The sequence below is a fragment of the Molothrus ater genome, chromosome 6, assembly GCF_012460135.2.
Source record: "Molothrus ater isolate BHLD 08-10-18 breed brown headed cowbird chromosome 6, BPBGC_Mater_1.1, whole genome shotgun sequence".
NCBI classification, from domain to species: domain Eukaryota; kingdom Metazoa; phylum Chordata; class Aves; order Passeriformes; family Icteridae; genus Molothrus; species Molothrus ater.
This window is the reverse complement of record NC_050483.2, coordinates 47,663,905-47,687,286: the sequence shown is the minus strand read 5'-3', so window position 1 is coordinate 47,687,286 and position 23,382 is coordinate 47,663,905. Positions and strand designations below refer to the sequence as shown.

At 40.4% G+C, this 23,382-nt stretch overlaps 1 protein-coding gene across 1 annotated transcript; it reads left to right on the top strand.

Moving 5' to 3' along the window:
- Nucleotides 1–7,909: 7,909 nt before the first annotated feature.
- LOC118687390 (alpha-1-antitrypsin-like) lies at nt 7,910–11,114 on the top strand. Its single transcript, XM_054515228.1, has 5 exons — nt 7,910–7,988; nt 8,028–8,582; nt 9,029–9,299; nt 10,026–10,173; nt 10,908–11,114. Exons 1-5 carry the CDS (start codon nt 7,910–7,912, stop codon nt 11,112–11,114), a joined length of 1,260 nt encoding a protein of 419 aa, XP_054371203.1.
- The last annotated feature ends 12,268 nt before the right edge of the window (nt 11,115–23,382 follow it).

The following is a 23,382-nucleotide window of genomic DNA, read 5'->3' as shown; positions in this document are numbered from 1 at the left end:
AACACATGTGTTTTATGGTGCCTCTCATTCATCTGGAGATGTTTTTATTCCTCTGCAATTCCCACTCATGCAATTCTCTCAGCCTATGGGGCAGTTGGATCCAAACTAAGCCCTGAAAGAAAACTAGACTTTTTTTATAAGCTAAAGTTGTAACCTTTATAACCTAATCCACCTGACTTCCTGCAATAAGAGTTCAGCACGAGGGGATAATACAGCTTGCAGTGAAGCATGTGTCCACCTATCATAAACATCCAACATAAATGGCCTGCTGTGGGTCTGTGAGCCATGATCTGACACACTTATGGGAAGTCATGAGGACTTACCTAGAGAGAGTTTAGCTCAGCTAAGAGCCCCTGTGAGGGAAGATAGACCCACAGGGCTGGTCCCTGGAAGGCAGCCTAGCTGTGCCCCAGCACTCCCGAGTGCCAAACTTCTTCTGGCAGCCTATGAGCCATGTGGGAGACTGTAAGTTTGTTCTGTCTGACCTTGTTTATGGTCCAGTGGGACTCTGCTTGATGACAGGATATCTTCTGTCAGTAACACTGTTTAATCTGCCACATGGCAGAGTCCATGTAGAATGTTGTTACCTCACTTTGAAGCAGTGGAATTGCAGGGCCACTGCTATGTGTGTTCCTTTCAGCAGCAAGGAAAGGTGCTGACAAATGCCAAAAGGCACAGAGCATTTGGATGGGTACAGAAGCACCAGTTGCTCACATAAACTCTGCTTTTCAGGTGCTACCAGTAACTTGGACTTTCTTGTTCCCAGCTATACAATTTGAGTCTCAGCCCTGGTATCTGGAATCCTTTGAACAAGCACATCCACCCTCTCCCCACAGTCAAGTCATCTGCACAGCCTGCGATCGCCGCTATTATTGCAAGGGAATGCGAATTTGGACAGGTTGCAAGCCAACCCCATTCTGAATGTTTCAGTAGATTCAGTGCAACAAAAGCTGCAGGCATTTTCCTTGTACTAATTCCAAGCAGAGAATCACTAAGCTCTTAAAACCAGATTGTGGTAGTTCCCAGGCAGGGTAGGTTTTGAATGGGGATTCTGAGAACACAGCTACTCATCTTTGACATGAGTCTTGGTAGTTTGGAACATAGGAAAAAACCTCAGAGATAATTCCTAATCCAGCATTCAAATCATGTCTCCAAAGAACAGAGGCACTAGGATTTCCAACCACAGAAAAAGAGCAAGAGAAACACAAACATTCTTAAATGTGTGTTTCACTTGTAAACTCTAAACATTCACTGCAGTGGAAGTTCGAACAAGTGCAAATTATCCTGAGCAAAAAAGCATGAAGACCACCATGGGCTATGTATCTCTGAGTCCTGTAACACACCCCTCAAATCTTACCCATTCCTGGCTGGGTACTGCACATCTGCTCTTACCCACATGGGACTGCTTCCATTAGATGTAAACACAGCATATATATGATATCATTCATTCCCTTTAAACTGTTAGCCACCAAAGACTGATCTGGAAATATCCTTCATTAAATTCCCAGTCCCAGGTATAACAGTAAATCCATTTAAAAAAATTTGGTAATTGCACTTTCCCCAGACAAACAATTTTAAAGGAAACTATAATTCATCCATTTCACGTAAATGTCCTTGATATGACTAAGACCCTGGTTACACAAAGTCCTCTGATGTTACTGCAAATTGTTTTTGTGGTTTCTTGCAAAAAAGAATTTCAGTGTTGAAAGTATAGTTCAGTTCTGATGCTGGAGATTAATTTAGCACAAGTGAGTAAACCTTACTTATACAGTTTTTATTTCTCTATTTTTGTTGCATTCAGTTTCTTTTCCATAAACCATCTGGAAAAAAATTCTTATGATTTATTACTTTACTAAGCAAGAATGTATCCTTCATCATTTGAAAACTGTTAACAGCAACGTGATTCTCATATGGAAGGTCTGAAGAAGACCTGTGTGACTTGAGCAAATGTCTTATTAAGGAAAAGTTACTATATTTAAAAGTTTACTATGTTTCATGTAGGAAAAACAGACCACATGGAAGATGCTCTGATGAAGGAAGAGGTTTGAAATAAAAAATCAGTACAAAATAAGATCACAAAATCATTAAGGCTGGGAAAGACCTCCTAGGATTATTGAGTCCAACCCACATGTTATAGTCACCATAAAATGGTTGCAGCCAGGACAGAACCTCATAGCATGAGAAAACATCTGTGCCCAGACATGAAAGATGTAATAGGTTCTAAAATATGTACGAATGCTGTTAAGTTTGCTGCTCTTGCAGATTCAGACTCTCTAGCCATCAAAAAAGCCATACCAGAACTTACATATTCACGGGATGATTACTAGAATTTATTTTCTGTTCCTCTATCTTTCAAGTGAGAGCTGTGTCTCTTGGTAAATCATATAGGTAAAATTTGAAGACATTTTGTGTGTCAGTGGCCCAGCCAAAGATTACCCCCTCACGCCCATGCCTGTGATTGTGCTGTGTGTCATAGCCCTGACATGTTCACAGTGGTACCAAAGGTGACTGAGAAGAGGCGTCCCACAGGAGCAGATCCACTCCAGCACCTCTGTACGCTCTTGGATTGGCAGGCTGGGAAAGGTGGTGCAGAACCATGGCAGAAAGCCCATGCAGGTACATCCTAGATCCCAAAGTGTCCTGTGGAGCCATGATAATGTAAGTCATTGATGGAAATGGAATTGTGCTGACCTGTCAGGCTGTGATCCGCAGAGGCTAAGGGCAACCACATAGTCTTGCCTCCATTGAAGCTGAGAAGAGAGTTGCTACATCATCTCTGATCTGTCAGAATCCTCAAAATCCTAAATCTTAGAGTGTCAGACTTGTTTAAGAAAAGGGAAATGAACAATAGACTCATACAATAAATTTAATTTCTTTTATTATATTTATTCAGCTAGTTGATCTTACTTCTGCTTCTTCACTGAGGCCAACAATATTAATCTGTTGTACAATAACAAATGGTAGCATTTTGCAAAGTTTAGCCCTAATACTTTCTATCTGGCTTTGGAAGCAATAAATTTTAAGGGTAATTCCAAAATATCTACATAAGGGATTTTCCTACTGCTTGATTAAGGCCATGTTTACATCACAAAAATATAGAAGGTAAGATATCAATTTAAGACCAAGAGGTTTCTCTGGGTAGACAATTTAATTTTAAAATAAGAACTTTTATATTCTGGTGAACTTGTTATTCTAAAAGTTATTTGCATAAGCAGGGCTCTTTAAGACCAAGAGAAAACCGTCCATAGGGCAGATTCCACTGGTAAAATGCAATTATTTCAGTACACCAGCTATGAGTGAGATTCTTGCAAGAAGCCAACCTTTCAGTGTGATTCTTCTACATTGTTATCTGCAAGTAGAACTGTTATGCATGGAGCCTCGAGTTCTGGGGATTATAGGAAAAGGAGCCCTGTGCCACCATCTCCTGGCAAAGTAAAGGAATGGACATGACAAATTCTAACTCATTTTCAAACCAGAAACAACAGTATCTTGCTGGCTTGTTGTTGTGTTGATAGGGACTTTGATTTTCTTGCTAAATTTTAGCTGCAGGTTTGGCAAAACACTGCACTTGAACTGACTGCTGTCACACAGGATTGATAGTTTTGTGTTCTGGTGGTAATACATACAGAAATCAGCTCAGTAGTGGAAAAGAAGGCAAATTAAATATTAGAAATTACTGGGAAAGAAAAAAAGAGCAAATCACATTGCAAGTTATCTAAATCTCTGGGCCATCCACACACACGGTCCTATAATAACTGAGAACTATTAAATCTTCAGAAAAAAATTGTAAGGTTAATCTAAGGTGTGGAACAGCTCCTGTTGGAGGTGAAAGATTTTCAGCCTTGAAAAGAGACAACTTAGCAGGTATAAAAAAGGCAAAACTTATTTATGGCAGAGACTGGGCAAAGAGAGACTGTGTTCCATTATCACATCTGATGCCAGAGCCACAGACCATCCCACAAAGCACGTAGGAGCCAAGTTCTATGCCAGTAAAAAGAGATGGATCTGCACAACAGGCAGTGTATGTGGAGTGGCACATTGCAGGGTGATGCTGCAATTCCAAAGGTGCACCAGCACACTGCTTGCTCCTCATGTGTTCCTGACACAAATTCCCAATGATCAGTATGGTTTTTTTTTTTCCTAACTCTATCTTTATACACAATGCAGCCTACAAACTGTAAACTTCCTGGGTAGATATTTCATACAGTGCTTTTCCATTTCATGTTGTGTCTGTTAGATATTTCACAGGAGTAACCCCTGCTGTCAACCCCTTTTCCAGGGAGCCCAGACTGCTGGTGGACCAAGGAAAGGCAGGAACAAGGTGCACATGTAGGGCCCTTGTTGGAGGCAGATGGGAAATGGGGAAGAGTTGGGAATAGGAACTTACAGGACAGAGTATGGAGGATCCTTCACAATAAGCTCATCTTCCATTGTAAAGGCTTTTTTTGACACAAGGAAGAAGGGATTAAGTTTTGCATTTAAAATGCTGTGAGGATGATGAAGGGTGAAGCAACTTTTATTTGTTCCTCATGCATGTCCTCCTGGTGCTCTCCTGAATGACAGGCATGGGCTGAGAGCACTTTTTGTGGAGAATGTTTAGGACCAACCCAAAGAGACAGAATAATCTCTCAACCATCTCTTGCACTTAGGCTTTTGTTATTGAGGGAAAATTGAGCTAATATAATAGGAAAGGTTGGAAAATACCTGTTTACCCTGGTTAGATGGACAGACTCCCTATTAAGGGCTCCAGAAAGCAATGTGTTGTGTCCTTCCACTACATTAGCACTCTCCCCAGAAAGTGTTCTCCATGCATGAGGAACAAGTGCAATTTGAATTTTTTCCCATTCTAATATTAAGTGATGTAAAAATATTTTAAACTTGAGAATCACTTTCAGATGTAAATGAAATTATAAAATTAATAAAAGTAAGACAATTAAATAAGTTGATTAGGCTGTAAATAATCAGGCTGAGAGACATTAACTCTCTCAGACAATCTGTCATCAGAAAAGAAAATGCCCCTTTACATTACTTCATACCAGGATGGAAAAGAGCACCCTAATTTTTACTAGCTTTAAAAAAAAATTTAAAAATTGCATATAAAATCTACCAAATGTGTAATTCTTCAAAGTTCTTTAAAATGTTTTGAGGTTATTATTTATATATTATCATATTATTTATATATTATCATATATCAAAGCATGTTATTTATATGTTAGCAAAATATCACAAGCAATTTGAGATAGTATTTATTTTTTTTCAATTCAAATCATAATGTGTTAAATATGCCACATATTGTTAGCCACAGGTTCTGTTCAGATTTAACAAAGGTAATGATTCTCTTTAGCAGAACTACTCACACACTGCTATGATTAGAATTAGTAACAATTCCACATCTTCATGAATCAGTTATCACATTCAGAAACAATTCCTAGGGCCTTTGTTTCTTCTTCTATTTGAATTGTTCTCAGAGGGCAACCCAAGTTTTCTGTCTGCCAGACTTGTGCATGCATTGTTACATTAATACATCACACTTACTGGATGATCTTTTTCCACTCCTATGAATACTTAGAGGTGTGTGCATTCACATACATGTCTTTCACAGATAGGGGAAAACACATGCAGTAATTAATGCAAACTTATCTACACACGTCCCATAAGTAGTTTTATATTTCATTTGATCTTTAAGCAGAAGACCCTCAGAAGGAAAGCTGTGAATTGCCTTTCCCCTCACTTCCTCATCAACCTCTTGCAGCCCACATATGAGCCAAGTGGGTGACTTGGGTCTGATGGTCTCAAGTAGAATGGTTTGAGGGTCTTGTAACCAGATCAAGTGATCAGGTGTTCTAGCCCCTAGGTAAGAGTACAAAAAGATTAACACTGCTGAATTCAAAAAGAAAAGGGTATGCCCTGTCCTGTTTTGCTGCTTGACTATGCAGCCATATAAAACAACCACAGGACAAGAGCCTTGATTTGAGATTGAGGGGAAGAAAATCCAGTTCCTTTTCCAGCATTGCCTTCAGCTTCCTAAGCACAGCTCCCCACCAGTGTGCTCTCATCCGGAGCTGTTGGACACCTCATGTGGGGCATTTCAATATCTCATATAGTCTGGGGCTCCTGCTCAGAAATCAAATGCCTGGAAACTTGCAGATAGGGACAAGTTGACAACTAGATCTGTTTAAAAAAGTTCATTTTCTGCCTTAGTTTCTCCTTCAGTGATTTGCTCATATATTATATTCAACCCTGAATATCATCCAGTGATTCCAGCATGTCTTCTTTAGTATTGGATGAAAGGTGAATTGGCAGCCTGTTCTGTGTCCTCCTGGTGCCCTTTCAGCTGCATATGGTGCAGATTAACCCAAGGAAACAAAATGTCTGTTTCTGACCACGTTTCTCTTTGCAGTCAGTGCTGCTTCTTAGCAGCAGTGGTTTTGTTGTATGTTTTCTACCAAGCCAGGTGAAAACTCTTCCCCAGTTCCCCAAACACTCAGTCACAGGTGATGGCCAACAGCAATGAGTAAACAACTTTATTGATTGCAAATGTCCCGCTAGAGTGATAAGGTCACGTGTTATTCTCCTAAAAAACTTGGAGACTGTGAACCAATCACACACAGTCTGCTCTGCATAAGAAAATCCCCAAAACCATCAAACATGGTGTTGAAAGTTGTGACTGAGGTATATAGTAAGGCAGAAGGACTTTCTAAATCCAAACAGTTTTGAAATCCTGCCAGAGAGGTTGTGGCTCGGGCAGTGCCCCCAGGACGAATCAAAGAGGCGTTCTGGCAGGGACGCTGTGATCCTTTGTGAGTGGTGATGGCTCAGACAGACCCAAGCAAGGGGTGGCCCTCACACCAAGTCACAGCTCTCAGCTCCAGCCATGAAGGTATGGCTGTGGCTCTCTTGCCAAACACCCACAGCAGCAGGCCCCTCCTGTCAATCCGCAAGCATGGAAGCAACAGAGATACAGTCTCTGCTCCACTCCTTCTCATCTGCAGCCCCATCACGCAGCGTTTGTCTGGGTTAGAAAAATTACCCAAAATAGCCAATGTCATGCATCCTCACTGGCAACTTTTATTTGAACTAATTAATGATTAACAGAATGCTCTGATTAACTCTGTTTAAGGGTATTGAAGAGAAGAATGGGCAGACAAGACCAGGCTGTAGCAATGTAAGTAACCTTTTAGTTTTCCTTTGGATCTCTTACACTTCATTTTGAGGGGGTCATTGCCTGGGAGTGGTGCCTTTGTACATGTAAATAGGGAATATACCTCTTATGAAAAAAATCAATACATTTCAAAAGCCAGAAAGAACCGATACTAAAGAAGATACTTCCAATAATAAAGTAAAAATTGCATTTGGAAACAAAAGAAATTACTATAGACTTTTATACCACAAAGACTAGTGATCTAGTCTTTCACCTTTGAAGAAACTCTAACAGTATTTTGTAATTTTGGTTCTGGATAGTATGATCTATGCATATATCACATTTTTATTTAACACAGATTAAATTCACCAATTATTTGATGAATTGAGGAAGACTAACAGAGCTGCAGTAACCTTTGTGCAGTACTGAGTACAAAACCAACTCATGTCAGTTACTCTTGGGAAAAGGTCATAAGCTTCCAATTATTTAAAAATTTTAAAAGAATATGCTAATATTAAAGTTAATAAACTTTTGACAATTACCTCTTTTGAAAGAGAACTAGACTAAAAATATAAATAGTGGAGTTTTATTCTTTCCAGGGAACACTGACATGCATCAGAAATGTGAATTATAAGTGTGGGGGACTTTGGAGAACAGGTATGCTCTGAGAGCATCATTTTACTTTACTGGAGGACATAGTATGAACAAATTAATTTCCATGATGTGTTTTGCATGTCTATTTCTTTTGCAGAACCAGCTGAAAGAAAAATGAAGACCACTTTCTGCTTGTGTTTATTGCTAGTTGGTTTGCATACTGTTGCCCTGCGTCATCAGCATCCTCGCTACCGTAATAAGCAGGATGATGCTAAAGGGACATATTATCCAGGACATAATTCTCAGTGGGAAGAAGCTTCTCCACTTAAGAACAAAACCTTTGTCAAACTAGTTTTCAGCAATGCTGACTTCGCATTTTCCTTTTACAAGCTGGTTGCATCTGAAGCAATGGACAAAAATATTTTCTTTTCACCCATAAGCATCTCTGCTTCCTTTGCAATGCTGGCACTTGGTGCCAAGGCTGTGACACTGACACAGATTTTGGAAGGGCTTGCCTTTAACCTGAAAAAGACTCAGGAACGGGAAATACATGAAGGTTTTTGCCAACTCCTCCACATGCTGAACCGTTCAGATAGTGAGTTCCAGCTGAACCTGGGCAATGTCCTTTTTATAGAAGAGACACTAAAACCACTACAGAAGTTCTTTGATGACGTCAAAAGCTTTTATGAGTCTGAAGTCTTTTCTACTGACTTTAACAACTCTGTTGGTGCTGAGACTCAGATCAACAGTTATATTGAGGAAAAGACAAATGGGAAAATAGTTAAACTAGTGGAAAATCTTGATCCCCTGACTGCAATGGTTCTCGTTAACTATGTCTTCTTTAAAGGTAAGATATATCAAAGGGTGCAAAGATAATGCTTATTACAGAGAATGAAAATAGAAAAAAATTAAATATTTTAAATAAAGGAAATCATGTTCAATATCTGGACAGTATAGCTATAAACCCATGTATATTTGTTGCCGGTAAAAATATGTCCTCACCTGCTTTAATGAAATTTTAAATCAAATTTTCTTTATTGAATTTGGTTAATTTTGTCATGTGATCATAGACTCATGCTGTAGTGAAAGATGGTGTTTTCTGTATTATCTGTCTGTAATTGTCTTTAAGCACCTAAAAAAAATACATATGCAATGCTGTAACACCTGAGGATGCAGCAACATGAAAAGGATATTTACTCTAATGAAAGGAAGGCTGTGGAACTAGGCCCTGTTTTATTCACTGTGACCATTCCTCTTTGTATTCCACTGAATACATTTTCTTTTTGTCATAAGCCCATTGGGAGAAACCCTTCAGTACAGCACTGACAAAACAGGAGGACTTTTTTGTGGATCAGAAAACATCTGTAAAAGTTGACATGATGTATCGAAAGGGTTACTACAGAAATTACTTTGATGAAGAGCTGTCCTGCTGGCTGGTTCAGATTCCTTACAATGGAGACGTTGCAGCATTATTTGTTTTGCCTGATGAAGGGAAGATGAAGCAGGTAGAAGATGCCCTCTTGAAAAGAACTGTAACTAAATGGGAAAAGTCCCTCCAAGACAGGTAAGACTTTTTGCTAAGGTGAGAGGTGACCATATTACAGATTAGTTGAGTTTATCTCACCAAGACAAAACATAAAGGACAGGTTATTTGACTGAACTCTATACACTTAATCTATAGACTTGACTCTATGATAGACTTCTCTTTTCTTAGCTGGAAAATGAAAATGAAAAAGAGCTATGTCTAGTGAACAAATAGGTCATTGAGCTTGGGATTCATCTTGGGTTCAGTTTCTGATTCAACCAAAAATTTCTTAGCACCATGATGAGGTCAAGAGACCTTTGTTTCAAACAAGCACTGGGAAACTACAATGGAGTAGCTGTTAGGTGTTATGCTGAGGGCATTCTGTGTAAAAGTGGATTAATTCACCACTACTGCAGCTATTTCTGTGGTGGCCAAGGCCCTGCTGTGTATTTGAACAGCCTTAGGTCAGCTAGCTACAATCTTTTGACAAAGCCCTTCTACCTGGCAGTAGTAGCTCTGTTTGCCACTGAGTTGGTAAGGCTGTGTCTCCACCCCACTCCTCAAACCCCACTGCAGAGGCAGGAGCTAGCACAGGCTTATTCTGTTCCAACCCTCCACATTAAGTAGCTAACCTGATCAGAAGTGCTATCCGAACCCTGACAGAAAGCTGTAAATACTTAGAAAAACAAATGTGAAGTGTCAATATACTGAAGTCATTAAGGACCGTTGCCTAGATGATGTCCCTATTTGTGTTGTTTGTTACAGAAAAATACATCTGCACATTCCAAAATTTTCTATTTCTGGTACCTATGATGTGAAAAATATAGTCAAACAAATGGGTATGGTCAATCTGTTTACTGAACAAGCTGATCTCTCAGGGATTACTGAGGAGCCTGGACTGACGGTTTCAAAAGTAAGTCAGCATATGAAAGCAACCACAGGATTTGCCTGTTCCCAGGAACCTGACAATAATATTCCATGAAAAGCTTATCCCAGTCTCTCTGAAGCATCACTCATTCACCAACAGCTGCCAGTCTGGAAGCAAAGAAAGCCCTGTCTGTCATAAACCTGAAGCCAAACATGCTTACAAGGGGTTAGAAAGGCATGGTTGGAGGATGAGGATGAAAACATACATATAATTAAATGCTCTTTTGGCTACTAAACAAAATTATCTAAATGGAGAGCATGAGTTTTGGTAAAATTTCCTCTAATTCTTTCTACACAGGGCAAAGGGCTGTTATTCCTGCCCTTCTAGTGTTCTCAAAAAGTTATTTTTTCCAGCTAGATGACAGGGTAAATTCACAATAATACATAAAGCTGCCAAAGACAAAATTGAGTCTCGGCTAAATTATGAGGTTTCTTTGCTTCCAGAGTTTCTTGTCATCAGTCATCTTGAGTGCTCTTTGGCTGCCTGCAGTTTGAGGGTTACTCTCTGCACAAGCAGTGAAGGAGGATGGCTTGAGTGGTGTGATGGCTGTTGGTGCTGTGATGGGAACGGGAGCAACTGGGGATGACCTTCCCAGAGCTGCTGCTGCTCAGTCTTGCTCCAGGCAGGGCTCCCTTTGCCTGGCCAAAGTGAAGAGGGTGGCAGGCTGCTCTCCTCTTGCTGGCTTGTCAGCTGGAGGCTGTTTGCTTTGTTCCTTGCAGGTGATCCACAGAGCCGTGCTGAATGTTCATGAGAACGGCACTGAGGCGGCCGGGGCCACGGTGAAGGAGATTACCTGGAGATCTGGGGATTTTCCTCGCCCACCTCGGGTCAGATTCAACAGACCATTCCTCCTGCTGATTCTGGATAAGTTCACCCACACTGTCCTCTTCATTGGGAAAATTGTAAACCCTCAGAAAAATGACTGATTGATGAAACTTATGCACATCACTGTCTAAATTCCTGTGATCCAGTGAAACACTTATGTATGCATATCACCCTGTGCTAGTGCTCATCTTTCAACCATTATCCTTAGAAACCTTATTAAACCCTTACAACACTAAAACTATTTTTCCTTGTCCAAAAGTCACTAGGATTTCCCACAGCCTAGGCCTGAATATAGCATGTAGTGTTAATGAAATACAAGTCACTTTTCACCAGTTTTGTAAGAAGCCCTTTCTGATGTGCTTCTGTGGGGTATTCAGCTAGTTCAAAGTCTCCAATTGATGTAGATATTACTGTACAGTCACAGGGTGTGCATGTGAAAGGAGAAACAGGAAAAATGAGGTGCAAGTTGTAAGTCCTCTATGTGTAATCCACTAACCCTTGACAATACACTTAGATGCAGATTTCTTTAATATTGGAGTGAATTTTCATTAATTTCTTTACGTTTTGTAAACAAGCATGGCATGAAACTCCAGGATCAGTGGCTGAGATGTTGGAGGACACCACCAGTGGAAAGGGCTGATGAGTACAGCTGCTGTTTTAGCTTGCCTTCCTCTGTCTCCTCCTCAGCAGAAGCCCTCAGCATGGAGACAAGAAGGCTGCTTTGCTGTACAGATAATTTAAATTCCACTAAGGAAGGAATGCATAGCAGAAAAAAGACTTTTGTTTTATCCTACTAATGTAACAATTGTTGCTAACTCCCTGAGATAAAAGCCTGATGGAGTAGTCTATGACATAGCACCAGTTTCCTTTTCATAGATTTGTTGTCACTGTCATTTCTTGTTTCTACTGACGCCGCCTTCAGTATTCACTTTCCAGCTAGACTTGACAGATTGTGGTAGAAAAAAGGAGGAATGCAAATTATAACTCCAGAAAGTTTGCACTTCCTCAGTAGGAACTGCAATGCTTTCCTAGGGACTTGGTTTAAGCTATCATAAACACATATAAAAAATACAGAAAATATTTCAGAAGTCACTTTTCTAAATGTTAGGAGTAGATTACTGTTAGAGAGTAAAAGCAGTCTGGGAATTGACATTCCTACCTTTTCTAACCTTAAGGTTCCTTGAATCCAGCTGGACTAGATAATTGCCTGATTATGAAACATAACTTCACTCACAAAGAAGTAAATATTTAAATTATTTTATTATCTATTGCTTTAGTTTTTAAATCAACATCTTTAGTGCATCTCATTAAAATACAGAAAGCCAAAGAAAGCATGTAAATTATAGATTGATTAAATCTTTTGTTACAGAATATCTCAAACTGGTAGAAAAAATAAAAAAAATGACAATGTTTTTGACCTTAATTTCTTAAGATCCCTGTGAAAAATATAACATAAAAACTGTGGTGAATATTTCTAAAACATAATTCTTTTTTTGGTTTGAGGATCTTTATTTTCTTTCACATTAAACCAGTGTCATCAATATGAGTAAATTGTAGTGCAAGAATACCAATAAGGAATAGAAAAAACATTCCATGTCTATCTGCAGACAAGTAATACTTGATATTCACTTTTAAAGTCCTCCTCAAAATCACATAAATCAATGACAAAAGTTTCTTACTCATAACTGTATTTACTATGTTCCATATTTAGTAACAAGTAGTTGTCTTCATGCCTCTAAACGTATAAGGACTTGGTCTAGGTGAAATACAGATAAATTTATTCTACAAAGATCATTTAAAACTTCTTTCCAAATCTCAGGGCTAACTCAGGATGAATTGTCAAAGTCCTGCTTTGCAATGACAAATAACTCTGTAGGCAAATATCAAGAGACCATGTTTGTTGTTCATCATGGACCTCAGATCAATAATCTCTGTTTGTTGGTAGGAAAAAATATCTGAGTGCTATTTTGCCAACCACATTTCACTTTGAGAAGTAACCTTGCCTCTTAACTCATTTGAAAGTGGATAGACAAAAATGAAGCTGATTTAAGAACTGGATGACCAGAAAACATCTTGGTAAGGAACCATCTTCAGACAGGTGTAGGAACCATACATGTCTTGCCTTGGTTTCCTTTCCATTTTAGCAAAAACCAGGGCATGCCTTTCACTGCAAATGTGCAGCAAATTTGTGTAGTAAATAATGAGCCCAGAAGGATTGCACAACCCCCCACAAAAATGTCAGCATTAAGGTTGTCACAAACCCACTGCAGTCATGGTTTGCTCAGGACAGTGTTTCTTCTTCCAGTCTGCTTCTTTTTTGCTTCTTCTTCCATGGGTTTTTGTTTCTTGGTTGGTTCTCTAGCTGTGAGTGTTGTGACCAAGAAACCTCAGAGTAACCAGGGAAGGACTTTCATCCTAGCTAGTCAAGAGCTGCTGCTGCTGTTGCATGCAAGAACTGTGATAAGCCACTTCAGTGCAGGGACACTGCTGGAGGCTGGAGCTGGTGCGATGAGCCACATGAGGGACAAAGTGCAAAGGACACCTTCCAATGCAGCCTGCACTGGTGTCTACACACAGATGTGATGTGGGATTGCTTCCAACTTCAGCCTCAGCACTGCCTGTGCAGACCCTGAGGGAAAGCAGGGATGGGATGGATCAAAGCAATCTTTGTAAAGACTGAAAGCAGTCTTCTCTTGTAGGTTAACAGCCACAGAAAAAGAATTGCCAACATGGCAGAAACTTTGGAACAGCACACATTGAAATAAGGAGAAAAGGAAAACAAGCAGTGTGGAAATAGCAGTAAACTGTATTTGTTGTCATATTTAGGAACCAGAAGGGAAACAAAGGCTAAAAATGTAAATGAGGAGGTCAGAAACCCAGGCTAACCCATGGTGGAGATAGATTTAACTGTTATCTACAAATTACGTGAATTTCAACAGACATTGGAAGAAAACCAGAGGCAATTTTGAGTAGTGTTAAAGATCATAAAAGAAGGAACAAGCGAAATCAGGAAGCTGTATATTGTTGTGGGAGCAAAGAGAGAAATAGTATGCTTGAGGTATAAAAGAAAATTACATATTTCCAACAGCCAGTGGTTAGTGCCAGTGCACAGGTCTGTCATTGCTCCCAGTGTTGTACAGCACCCACTTGAGAGAATCTAAAAGCACATAACAGAAGCAACAGCCTTAAATGTCGTGGGCCGAAAACAAATTACATAATCTGCTGGAAAGACCAACTAATACACTGTTAAATGCACAAATAGGGATGGAACACTTCTCCTCTGAAGAAATGCCGAGAGAATTTGAATTGTTTGGCCCGGAGAAAAGAAGGCTTTGGGGTTACCTAATTGCAGCTTTGCAGTACCTGAAGAGACCCTGAAGGAAAGATGGAGAGGGACTTTTTACAAGGGCCTGGAGTGACACCAAAAGGGGGAATGACTTCAAATGGAAAAAAGTAGGTTAGATTAGATATTAAGATGGAATTTTTTACTGTGGGGGTGGTAAGGCACTGAATTGGTTCGCCCTGAGAAGTTGTGGATGCCCTGGTAGTGTCAATGGCCTGGCTGGATGGGGCCCTGAGAAAACCTGGTGTAGTGGAAAGTGTCCTTGCCCATGGCATGGGTTGGGAACTAGATGATCTTCAAGGTCCCTTCTAACCCAAACCCAAACAATTCTATGGTGTCATGTATTTAATTTTGTTTTCTGATAGTCTAGTAATTGTCACACAATTAGTAATTAACAGATATTCCTGGGAAATACTCTGTGAATTTCTCAATTTTTAAAGAACTTGGTGATTAATTGGAGATGAAAATATGGCTTGTATAGCCACCAGGAACTTGGCAACTAGGAAGGTGCCATGGCAAAGATCCTCACAGCCAGCATCCATCACCTGCTAATCACAATAACCTCTGGGCTCAGGAAATCCATGTGATAGATATATGCCTCAAAGCAGTGCTCTCCCACAACCTTCAAAGAGCACTGGTAACCTCAAACGCCCCCTGCATACTCCTGGCATATCAGAATGAGTTACCAGCAGCAGAATTGCCTATGCTCAGGGACACCTGAGCAGCAACCCAGGGCCCCTCAGGACCCATAAGCTCCTGTGAGCCAATCTGGTGAGGAGGGGACATTGCCAGGGCCATGTAAATGGCTCTGGGAGTGTGTGACCAGGTGTGTCACACTGGATGTGGTGCAGCACTTGGCGTGGGCAGGGCGTGCTGGAAGGCCCACAGCTCAGGTAAGTGCTGAGTGCTCTTGGTCTCTGCTGTAAAGGTGGGCTCTTACCTCAGAGCCAAAACCAGTGTGCCTACTGAGACAGCCCTGAGAATCCTGGAGCCTCCACCCAGATGGGACTGGTAAGGAAGGAGATGTCAATGCAGGTGGTAGCTTGCAACGGATGCCCAGATGCTTCCCCTGGAGAAAAGGGACCTGCACAAAGTGTGTACAGGCTGATGATGACCTGTTGTAGCATGTAGATGAATTCCAAGACACAGTTAATAGGCTTGAAATATTAGAAGGGCTGAAACAGAGCTAGACAACCTGGCTTCTGGAATGGGGTGGATTTAATTGTAGCACTGGCTACTAGGAGACTGCAAAATGTGAAAGTCAAAACAAAACAAACAAATGCATTTCACTCAAACATTTCCAAGCTTTCTTAATGGAAAGACATAATATTAACTCAATAGTTCTATATATTAGCATCCTGACTTGCGCTCTGTCATTTGACCAGGAGACAAAAAATATCTGTGGTTATTTGACTCCTGCAAAGGCCTGGAAAAGAGTTGTATTTCTCTTCTTCAATATAACATGGTTTGGTCATTTTTGTTATTTCATCCAGGAAAAAGGGCCGGGAAAGAAATAGGTTTACAAATCAATTAAAAATGGATGGCTCTGTAAGCAAAGCATGATCTAGCTGAGGCTGTTGGCTTTCCAACCCAGTCTTCAGATCTCTCATTACCTCTGAATAGCTGATTTTGACATTGCTTATGAGATTTCTGCAGTTTAAATGCACCTACAAGTGTCTGTTTTGTCTTAATTGAAAAATACATCTTGGACTTTTATCACAATACCTTTAAAGGACCTAAACCACTAGCTGCCTGCATTGAAAAAATATAAAAAGGAAGTAAATCTTCCTCAGAAGATTATTTTATTACAGCCTCCAGGATTGTTTTTACATTCTCATTCAGTTGTCTTATATTGTGTGAAGTGCAAGCAATAAAAGAAGGGCAGCAAGGACACCTTGGCTAAGGAAGCATCTTGCAAGTGGTGTGAACATGAGATAAGACTCATATGAGAGCTCATGTTACCTGTTACTCAAGGTACAGCTTCCTAAGGGTGGGTTTGGTAGTGGTGCTTAAGGACATCACCTCTCTGCAAAGGAAGGACTGTGAAAATAGCTGCTTTTGTGAAATGGTGAGAAAACAGAAATATTCTTGGGGGTTCTGTGGAGAAACATGTTATGTCTTGAAGAGGCCTTTCTGACATAAACACCAGAGCTCCATGGGGAGTATGTGTGAGCAAGAGGGGAATTACCAAGACAGCCACATTTTGCTGTGAAAAGCAGGACCTTAAGCTGAGGGGCCTCTTGCAGCTGCCATGACACAGGAAAGGAGGAAAGCAAGAGCAGCCTGACAGTACACTTGGGCCAATTAACTCCTCTGCCTGGGCAGAGCACCATGCAATGTAGACTTCGAGTTCTTCTAAGGCTTTAACTTAATTAGCAGATATTAAAGTTTTTGGCATAAATAAGCCAGAAAGTGGTACCAATGGAAAGAGAAAAGAGGAAATTATTGTGGGAGGGAAGATTTAACACTAAAGTTTTCACCTCTACCAGTTAGATGTTTAGTCACAGGGCACAGGCTCAGACCCATGCAAGTGGAACTGCACTGCTGCTTCTCCCGTGCTGGGAGATCAGAGTTTGGCTGGATGTCATATGCTGGCCACCTTCAAAACCTTTAAGGCTTTAAAACTTGGAAACACTCAGAATAATCATTCTGCCCTTGTGTTAACTTTCCACTCCAGTGTTACTTGGTGCTCTCCCTGCACCAAGGCATGCAGCATTTGCAGAGCACTGCAGCAGTTTCTTTCCTGAGACATTTATATCTGTTCTAACTACCAGCAATTTCTACACCATTATCTGCTCAAAGACTGCTCCCTGCCAGGCTTAGTGAGGTGATGGCTCCCTTTCTCTTTTTTATTTTGTACATCTGGTACAGCAGGGCTAAACCCAGTCTTTAGTTCAGCCTCCAACTCATTCAATACACTGCTATGAATCATAAGTGAAACTCAGACCTATTCCCATCTGAAATTACTCACTTCTTGGCCAGTATAACATGGGGGTTCCTTAAAGAAATACTTCAGTTTCTTTACTAGAAAGAAATTAAGATAAAGAGGAGTCAAAAACCACAGCTGGGGTAAACACACAGTTTTAATTCTTATTTCTCTAAAAGGCGTATTTTTTTCTATACTTGTATTGCTGTGCAGATGAAGGCACCACAGGTATATATCTTAATTTAATTCAACACAGCAAAATTAAAAGAGCAAGCTAGTTCAGAGGCAGTAAGAACAGCCAGATATATCTTCTATTTCTATATTTAAAAGCAAAATCTATGTTTATCCAGCTTTTTTTACTGGCATTGATTCTCCAAATGTTCTTCCCTTGGTCCCCCAAGAAGCCCAGGTCCATTTTCTCTTTTAAGGCACTCCAGTTGGATGTGACATGTCTGCCTTGGATGGAGGTGGAGTTTGGGTTGGGGAAGATGATGAAAGGTCAAGAGAAGTTTAAGGGGAAAATAGCCTCTCTAAATACTTCAGTATTCATGGAGCCTGGCAGCACTGAAAGGGCCACTGAGCTCTAAGTCTCGTAACTCATTTCTGTGGGAAAAATGAGGAATTATTTTTGGCACTCTGTGGATTTTTTGGGTGTTCCAATCTTTCTTTAGAAACTACTTCAAAAACATTAATTAAAACCTCTCTTTTTTCCTCTGGTCTTTGAGTTCATAGTCCAAACTAGGATAAAATTAGCCTCTGTAAAAAATATTGATGGCTTGCTGTGCAGAGGTGGGAAATTTTCATTATGCTTTCTCACTCAGACATTAATTCCCTTCCTCATTATCTTGTAAATGACAGCCAGCAAATAAAAAGTCCACCGTGTGATTTGGTTTCAATCCCATAAACTAACTGATCACTCCACTGAATAGTACCTCTCAAGAGCTGTAAATTACCTACATCTCCTGGAAAGCAGCAGTGTAGTCAAAACCTGACTCCACTGAAGGTAAGCACCAGATCTTTACAAGCAGATCTAGGCAATAGCAGGTGACAAGAACATTTAATTTTCTCCTTTGAGTCTTTTTTCTGAGGCCCATCTTGGGGGGCGGGGGGGCGGGGGGGGGGTAAGGATAAAGCATCCATGTGGATTATGCTTCACAAAGACCTCCCCATCCCCTTCTGAGATCAGAAGAAGATCCATGGAAACTTTCTCTCAATCAATGCTAAGCAAAGTTCAGCTGAGAAAATGCAATAGTTTCTCTGTAAATGACAGCTCAGAAGTCCCTGGATCATGACAAAGATATATGATGCTGGAGCTGGAAGACAGTGAAGATCAGAGAACAGAACTGTTTGAATGTAAAAAATTCTAATAAGGAACACAGTATTACCATGAAGTGGTTAAGTCTGGAAGATATGGTCCAGAGAGGTGGCAAAATACCCGTGGCTTGGAGACATGTACCTAAGAAACCTGATGGTTTGTGCAAAGGGCTGGACTAGATGGCCTCTGGAGGTCTCTTCCAGCCTAGATTTTGATTCTAAGATTCTGCTACACAGGCACAAAACCTGTGGGGAAAACACACTGGGACACTTGATGACAATGTTTTCCCAAAAAGTAAAATACTTGATATAGAGAGACAGTTTTAGAAATATGTTTTAACATCTGATTATAATCCCTGAGTTTTAATGTTTCTCTGCTATATTGATTATAAGTTTGCTGCAAGAAACCATTGGACACCATAGTTGGATAGAAGTTGAACAAGGTTTTATTACTAAGTGCATACATGTGTTTTGTGAGAGAAGCACAGAACATCTCCCTTACTTTTTCACTTCAGCCTCTTTCTGGCATTTCCAGTTCTCTGCTCTCCACAAGGTAGGTCTGTTTCCAGTCCCTGGGCTGGGATTCCTCAGATGAAACATTCCAGGGAGCCACTGCATCAGCAAGCTCCCTTTACACTTTTACTGTCCAACCTCTGTTCCTATGAAATTTCCCCACTTTCTTTGCAGCATGCTCACAAAACCTCCTAAATTTTGCTGGGAAGCACACTGAGGCTGCTCTAGCCAGGGCTGCTGAATCTTGTCTTCTCACTACTCAGCAGTTGTTATTGATTACAGCTGTAGGTTAAACTGTCTCTAGCAAAAATCACTGATGAAACCTTGGCTCAGAGCTTTGAGTTTGTAAATCCATGTAAGGCATGATGAACATCAACATCATCAGGGAAAAAAAAAGTATAGATCATATTTTAAAGTATAAAGGAAGATGCTGTAAACTCTAATCCATTCTCATCCTCTGTGCAGACCTAGTGCTGCCTTAAGCAGCCTGTATGCTGTACTCAGAGCTTTTGCGCCCTGAAACAATTTTACATGTTGGAGATACTAAGGATTAGGGGCTTGGCTGCACAGATTTTGGTTTCTTGTGTGATCCAAATTTTGCTGTGGTAAAACAACAAGAATACGAAAAGTGTAGCTAGAAAATATCCTCTATCAAATTCAAACTAAAGAAAATGTCAATTTGCTTAACTGAGACCTGTTTTGCATTGTACAGAGATAAGCAGAGAATGTAGGAGAAGACAACTTCAAATTCCATTACACAATACTAGAAGCAAAGAAGAATTTCAAGGAGTGATCTTTATTTCATATGCATACATGCATCACTAGCCAGCTGTAGAAACAGATAGTGTGCCAGCAGCACACTGTCAGATTAAGTTGGGCTAATTAAACCTTATTACTTTGTTAGGCACGGCTCATTGAACAGCCACTGTGTAACTGCTTACAGAAATTCAGCAGGGCTAGCAGCCCAAGTGAAAATATGAGGGGAGAGTTTTCCTTAGTACCAATGACCAAAATCAACACAGTTGTCTCTCTTGAAAGGATAAACACAATACATCAGATCAGAATGACACTGCACACAACCTGTGTTTGTATTAGAACTAAGAGCAAAATTATGTTTCTTTCACAAGTGTGCTAACAAGAAAAGTGAAGCTGAGAGACATTTCAGTCCATCCAGAGCCTGTGTTTGCATGTCTTACGCTGTTTGTAAAGTCTCTTGTAAGCTAATTGTTACTACTACTACTAAAAAATACATAACTACTAAGGACCAGTAACACTCTCATGGACAAACTTTCCTAGCAAAACAGCATTTCCAAAGTTAGAGTTTTAAAATTACACTCTTTTAGTAACAACATGGCTCTTGGATAAAAACATGACTTGACCAGCAAATATCAAACACCTTAACATTTATTTCGAGCATCTGCCAAATGTATCCATGAAGTACAGACTGATTATTAGGGCATTTTTTGTTTGGTCCATAAATATGGATTTAAGAAATCTGTTTCCATATTTAAGAAGTTCACTTTCCACACAACACAGAAAACTGTGTATTTGACACATAAATTCTGGTTCTTCTCAGATTCAATAAATGCAATACATAGAAGGGAAACTTTTAAGAGTTTAATGAATGAAGAGAAAATCTTGAACACATTTAAAAATTATTAAATACAAAATTTGTTATCCTGAAATAATGATTTTAATGTCAGTCAGAAACTGAACTCCTGCTATATTATGTTTGACTGACATGTGAATCATAGATCTGTGCTCTTCCTGGACAATTTGACAACACCATTCATCATCTGTAGCTTGTATTATCATCATTTGAAATGGATATGTTTACCTCTCAAATTATGCAAATTAATAAAGACTCATTAAAGCAAAAAGTTCCCAACATTAATCTCCATCTACAGTATAAATGAGCACATGGGCTCTGTTAAATGGGATAGCAGAGCTAAGAAAAATATTTGTGGGAAAACAAATGCAGGAAAGGTTGTTCTATGAACCATGACAAAACAGTGTGGCTTACCTTCCACGCATCCCTCTTCCTTCCCTGCTGACTGGAAGACCAGGGCTGGGCAGACCTTTCAGTCTTGTTGCAAGAATAGCAATTAATGGGAAAATCTGACTGCAGCCATGTATGCCTTCAAGGCATACTTTAGGTTAGTTCTTCAAGCTAACACTGACTACTGCCCCAGAGCTACCACCCCTCAGGCACTGCATCCTCTCAGCTGGAATCTGGTACCAGGGTAAGCAATGGTGAATTTTGGTATTGCAAGTGCTGTCTTAGTGGACAGTACATGAAGACAGACTTGGGCCAGCCAACAGAGAAGGTTTCACATCTACACCAGATGTGTATTCTGTCAGGTGGATGTTATAGATCTGGAGTGGGGCGGCTGTGACTGCTCTGCAGATACTTTGTCCAGGTCCTTCCTCAGCCAAGGTTCACATTTTGCTGCTTTGAGACAGTGCCATTACTTTTCCTTCAGAGTGCCCAGAATTACAGGAGTTTTCTAACAGCCTGAGAAAATGTTTCTATAGAGTCATGGTCTGTATTGCATTCAGCAGGGCATGGTTGGGGCTGCAGACAACATGCTGAGTATTTGCTGATGAAAGGAGCTAGGTAGCGTTTAAAAGAAGTATTTTGAATAAAATAATAGGAATAGAGACACATTTTTAAGGAACTAAGGTGTAAAACAAAGCAGCAGTGTAGGCATGCTTTATGCATTACTGTCTCCAGAAGCAGGCCCTGGAGTGGAACAGCTGCTGGCTTGGAGAACCTCTTCTGACCTTCCCAGTAGAATGATGAACCTCTTCTTCCAGCCACCTCATGACAACAAGGATAACTGAAGCAAAGAGAAGCAGATTTTGAAAGAGTTTCAAAAATCAATCCATGCTGACTTTCAACAAGAGGGATGAATGTCAACATATACAACAATACAGATGAATGTCTGAACAGCAAAAATTTGTGTTTGTGTCTCTGACACAGTTTTCTCACTGCATTGAAGCATGTTTTGGTTCACCTCAGGGTCATAGAGGGAATCCAGAATTAGCCCCAATGCTTGCAATATAATTCTTTACAGCACTGTCTCTTTCCTGCTACCTTCTGCTTCAGCTGGCCCTACAGCTGCACAGTGGAGTCCACTGCCCAGGGTTCTTCTTCTGTTGTGACCAAACCAAGGCTCAAATAAAGCCTCTGAATGTAGGACAGTTTCTGAACTGCTGCCATGTTCATTTGTGGGGGAAAAAAAAAAAACAAGTTACGTGTTGATTACCTCTTCTGACCTCCTTTTCTTAGTATCATGTTGAAGCAGGGGCCCAAGCTGCATGATCAAAAATCTAAAGCCCCAGTGCAGGCCATAACCCACTTCAGGAGATGCCTTAGCACTCGTGTCACTAGCTGGCAATAAGCTAGGGAGGTGTATCTGGTAGTTCAGCTGCTCCTGGACATGGACCTCTCCTCTTCAGAGTTTGCAGATGGCTATTATGCATGTTTGGAGACAACAAACATGAAAGCCAGCTGGCCCAGCGAGCACTGACTTCTACCTTCTCTGTGTGGCTACATCAGCATTTATCTGTGTCCTCAGACAGTTGGAGTTTTTTTGTCCATGCAATGTTTAACAGAACTGTAAATATTCAACACTGCTCACCTCTATGACTAAAGAAGTTCCCAGAACCACCAACAGCCTTTCTTGGAGCACCATGAGCTCCTCTATTGTTTTCCCTGAAAGGTTGCACTTGTGCCATCAGGCATTCTGGCTTATACATTCATTCAATTTAAATGCAGAGTGTTTGTGGCTGACAAAAAACAGACAACAGGCTATTCCATCAAGCCTCACCTGACCTTCACAAGTGCTCTAAGGGACAGCAGTAAGTGGTACTCTAATAAGAAAAAATACAAATTCAAAAATCAAAATACTTAACAGCAAACTGGCTGTATCTAAGGCAAACATGCAGAATTGAGCTATATTCTGAAATTAAAAGAAAAAAAAAAAAGGAAAATGAAAAAAAAGGGTTGAGTCTGTAAATACCATGCAGGGAACCTATTTGCATGACCAAGGCCATGGATCCCAGCAGGTAAAGAACAACCTCTGAAAGCAGCACAACTGGGAACTGCTGTGCTTACACAGTAGAACCAAGAGCTCCTTGGTTCTACTGTATCAAGGGGATTGTGCTGCACCTTGCTGAACAAGTCCTGCAAAGTGTAGCAGAGGCTTAGAGGGACTAAGCAGGCATTCTCCTGGCTGGCTGATCAAACCATGCATCTGAACAGCTCATC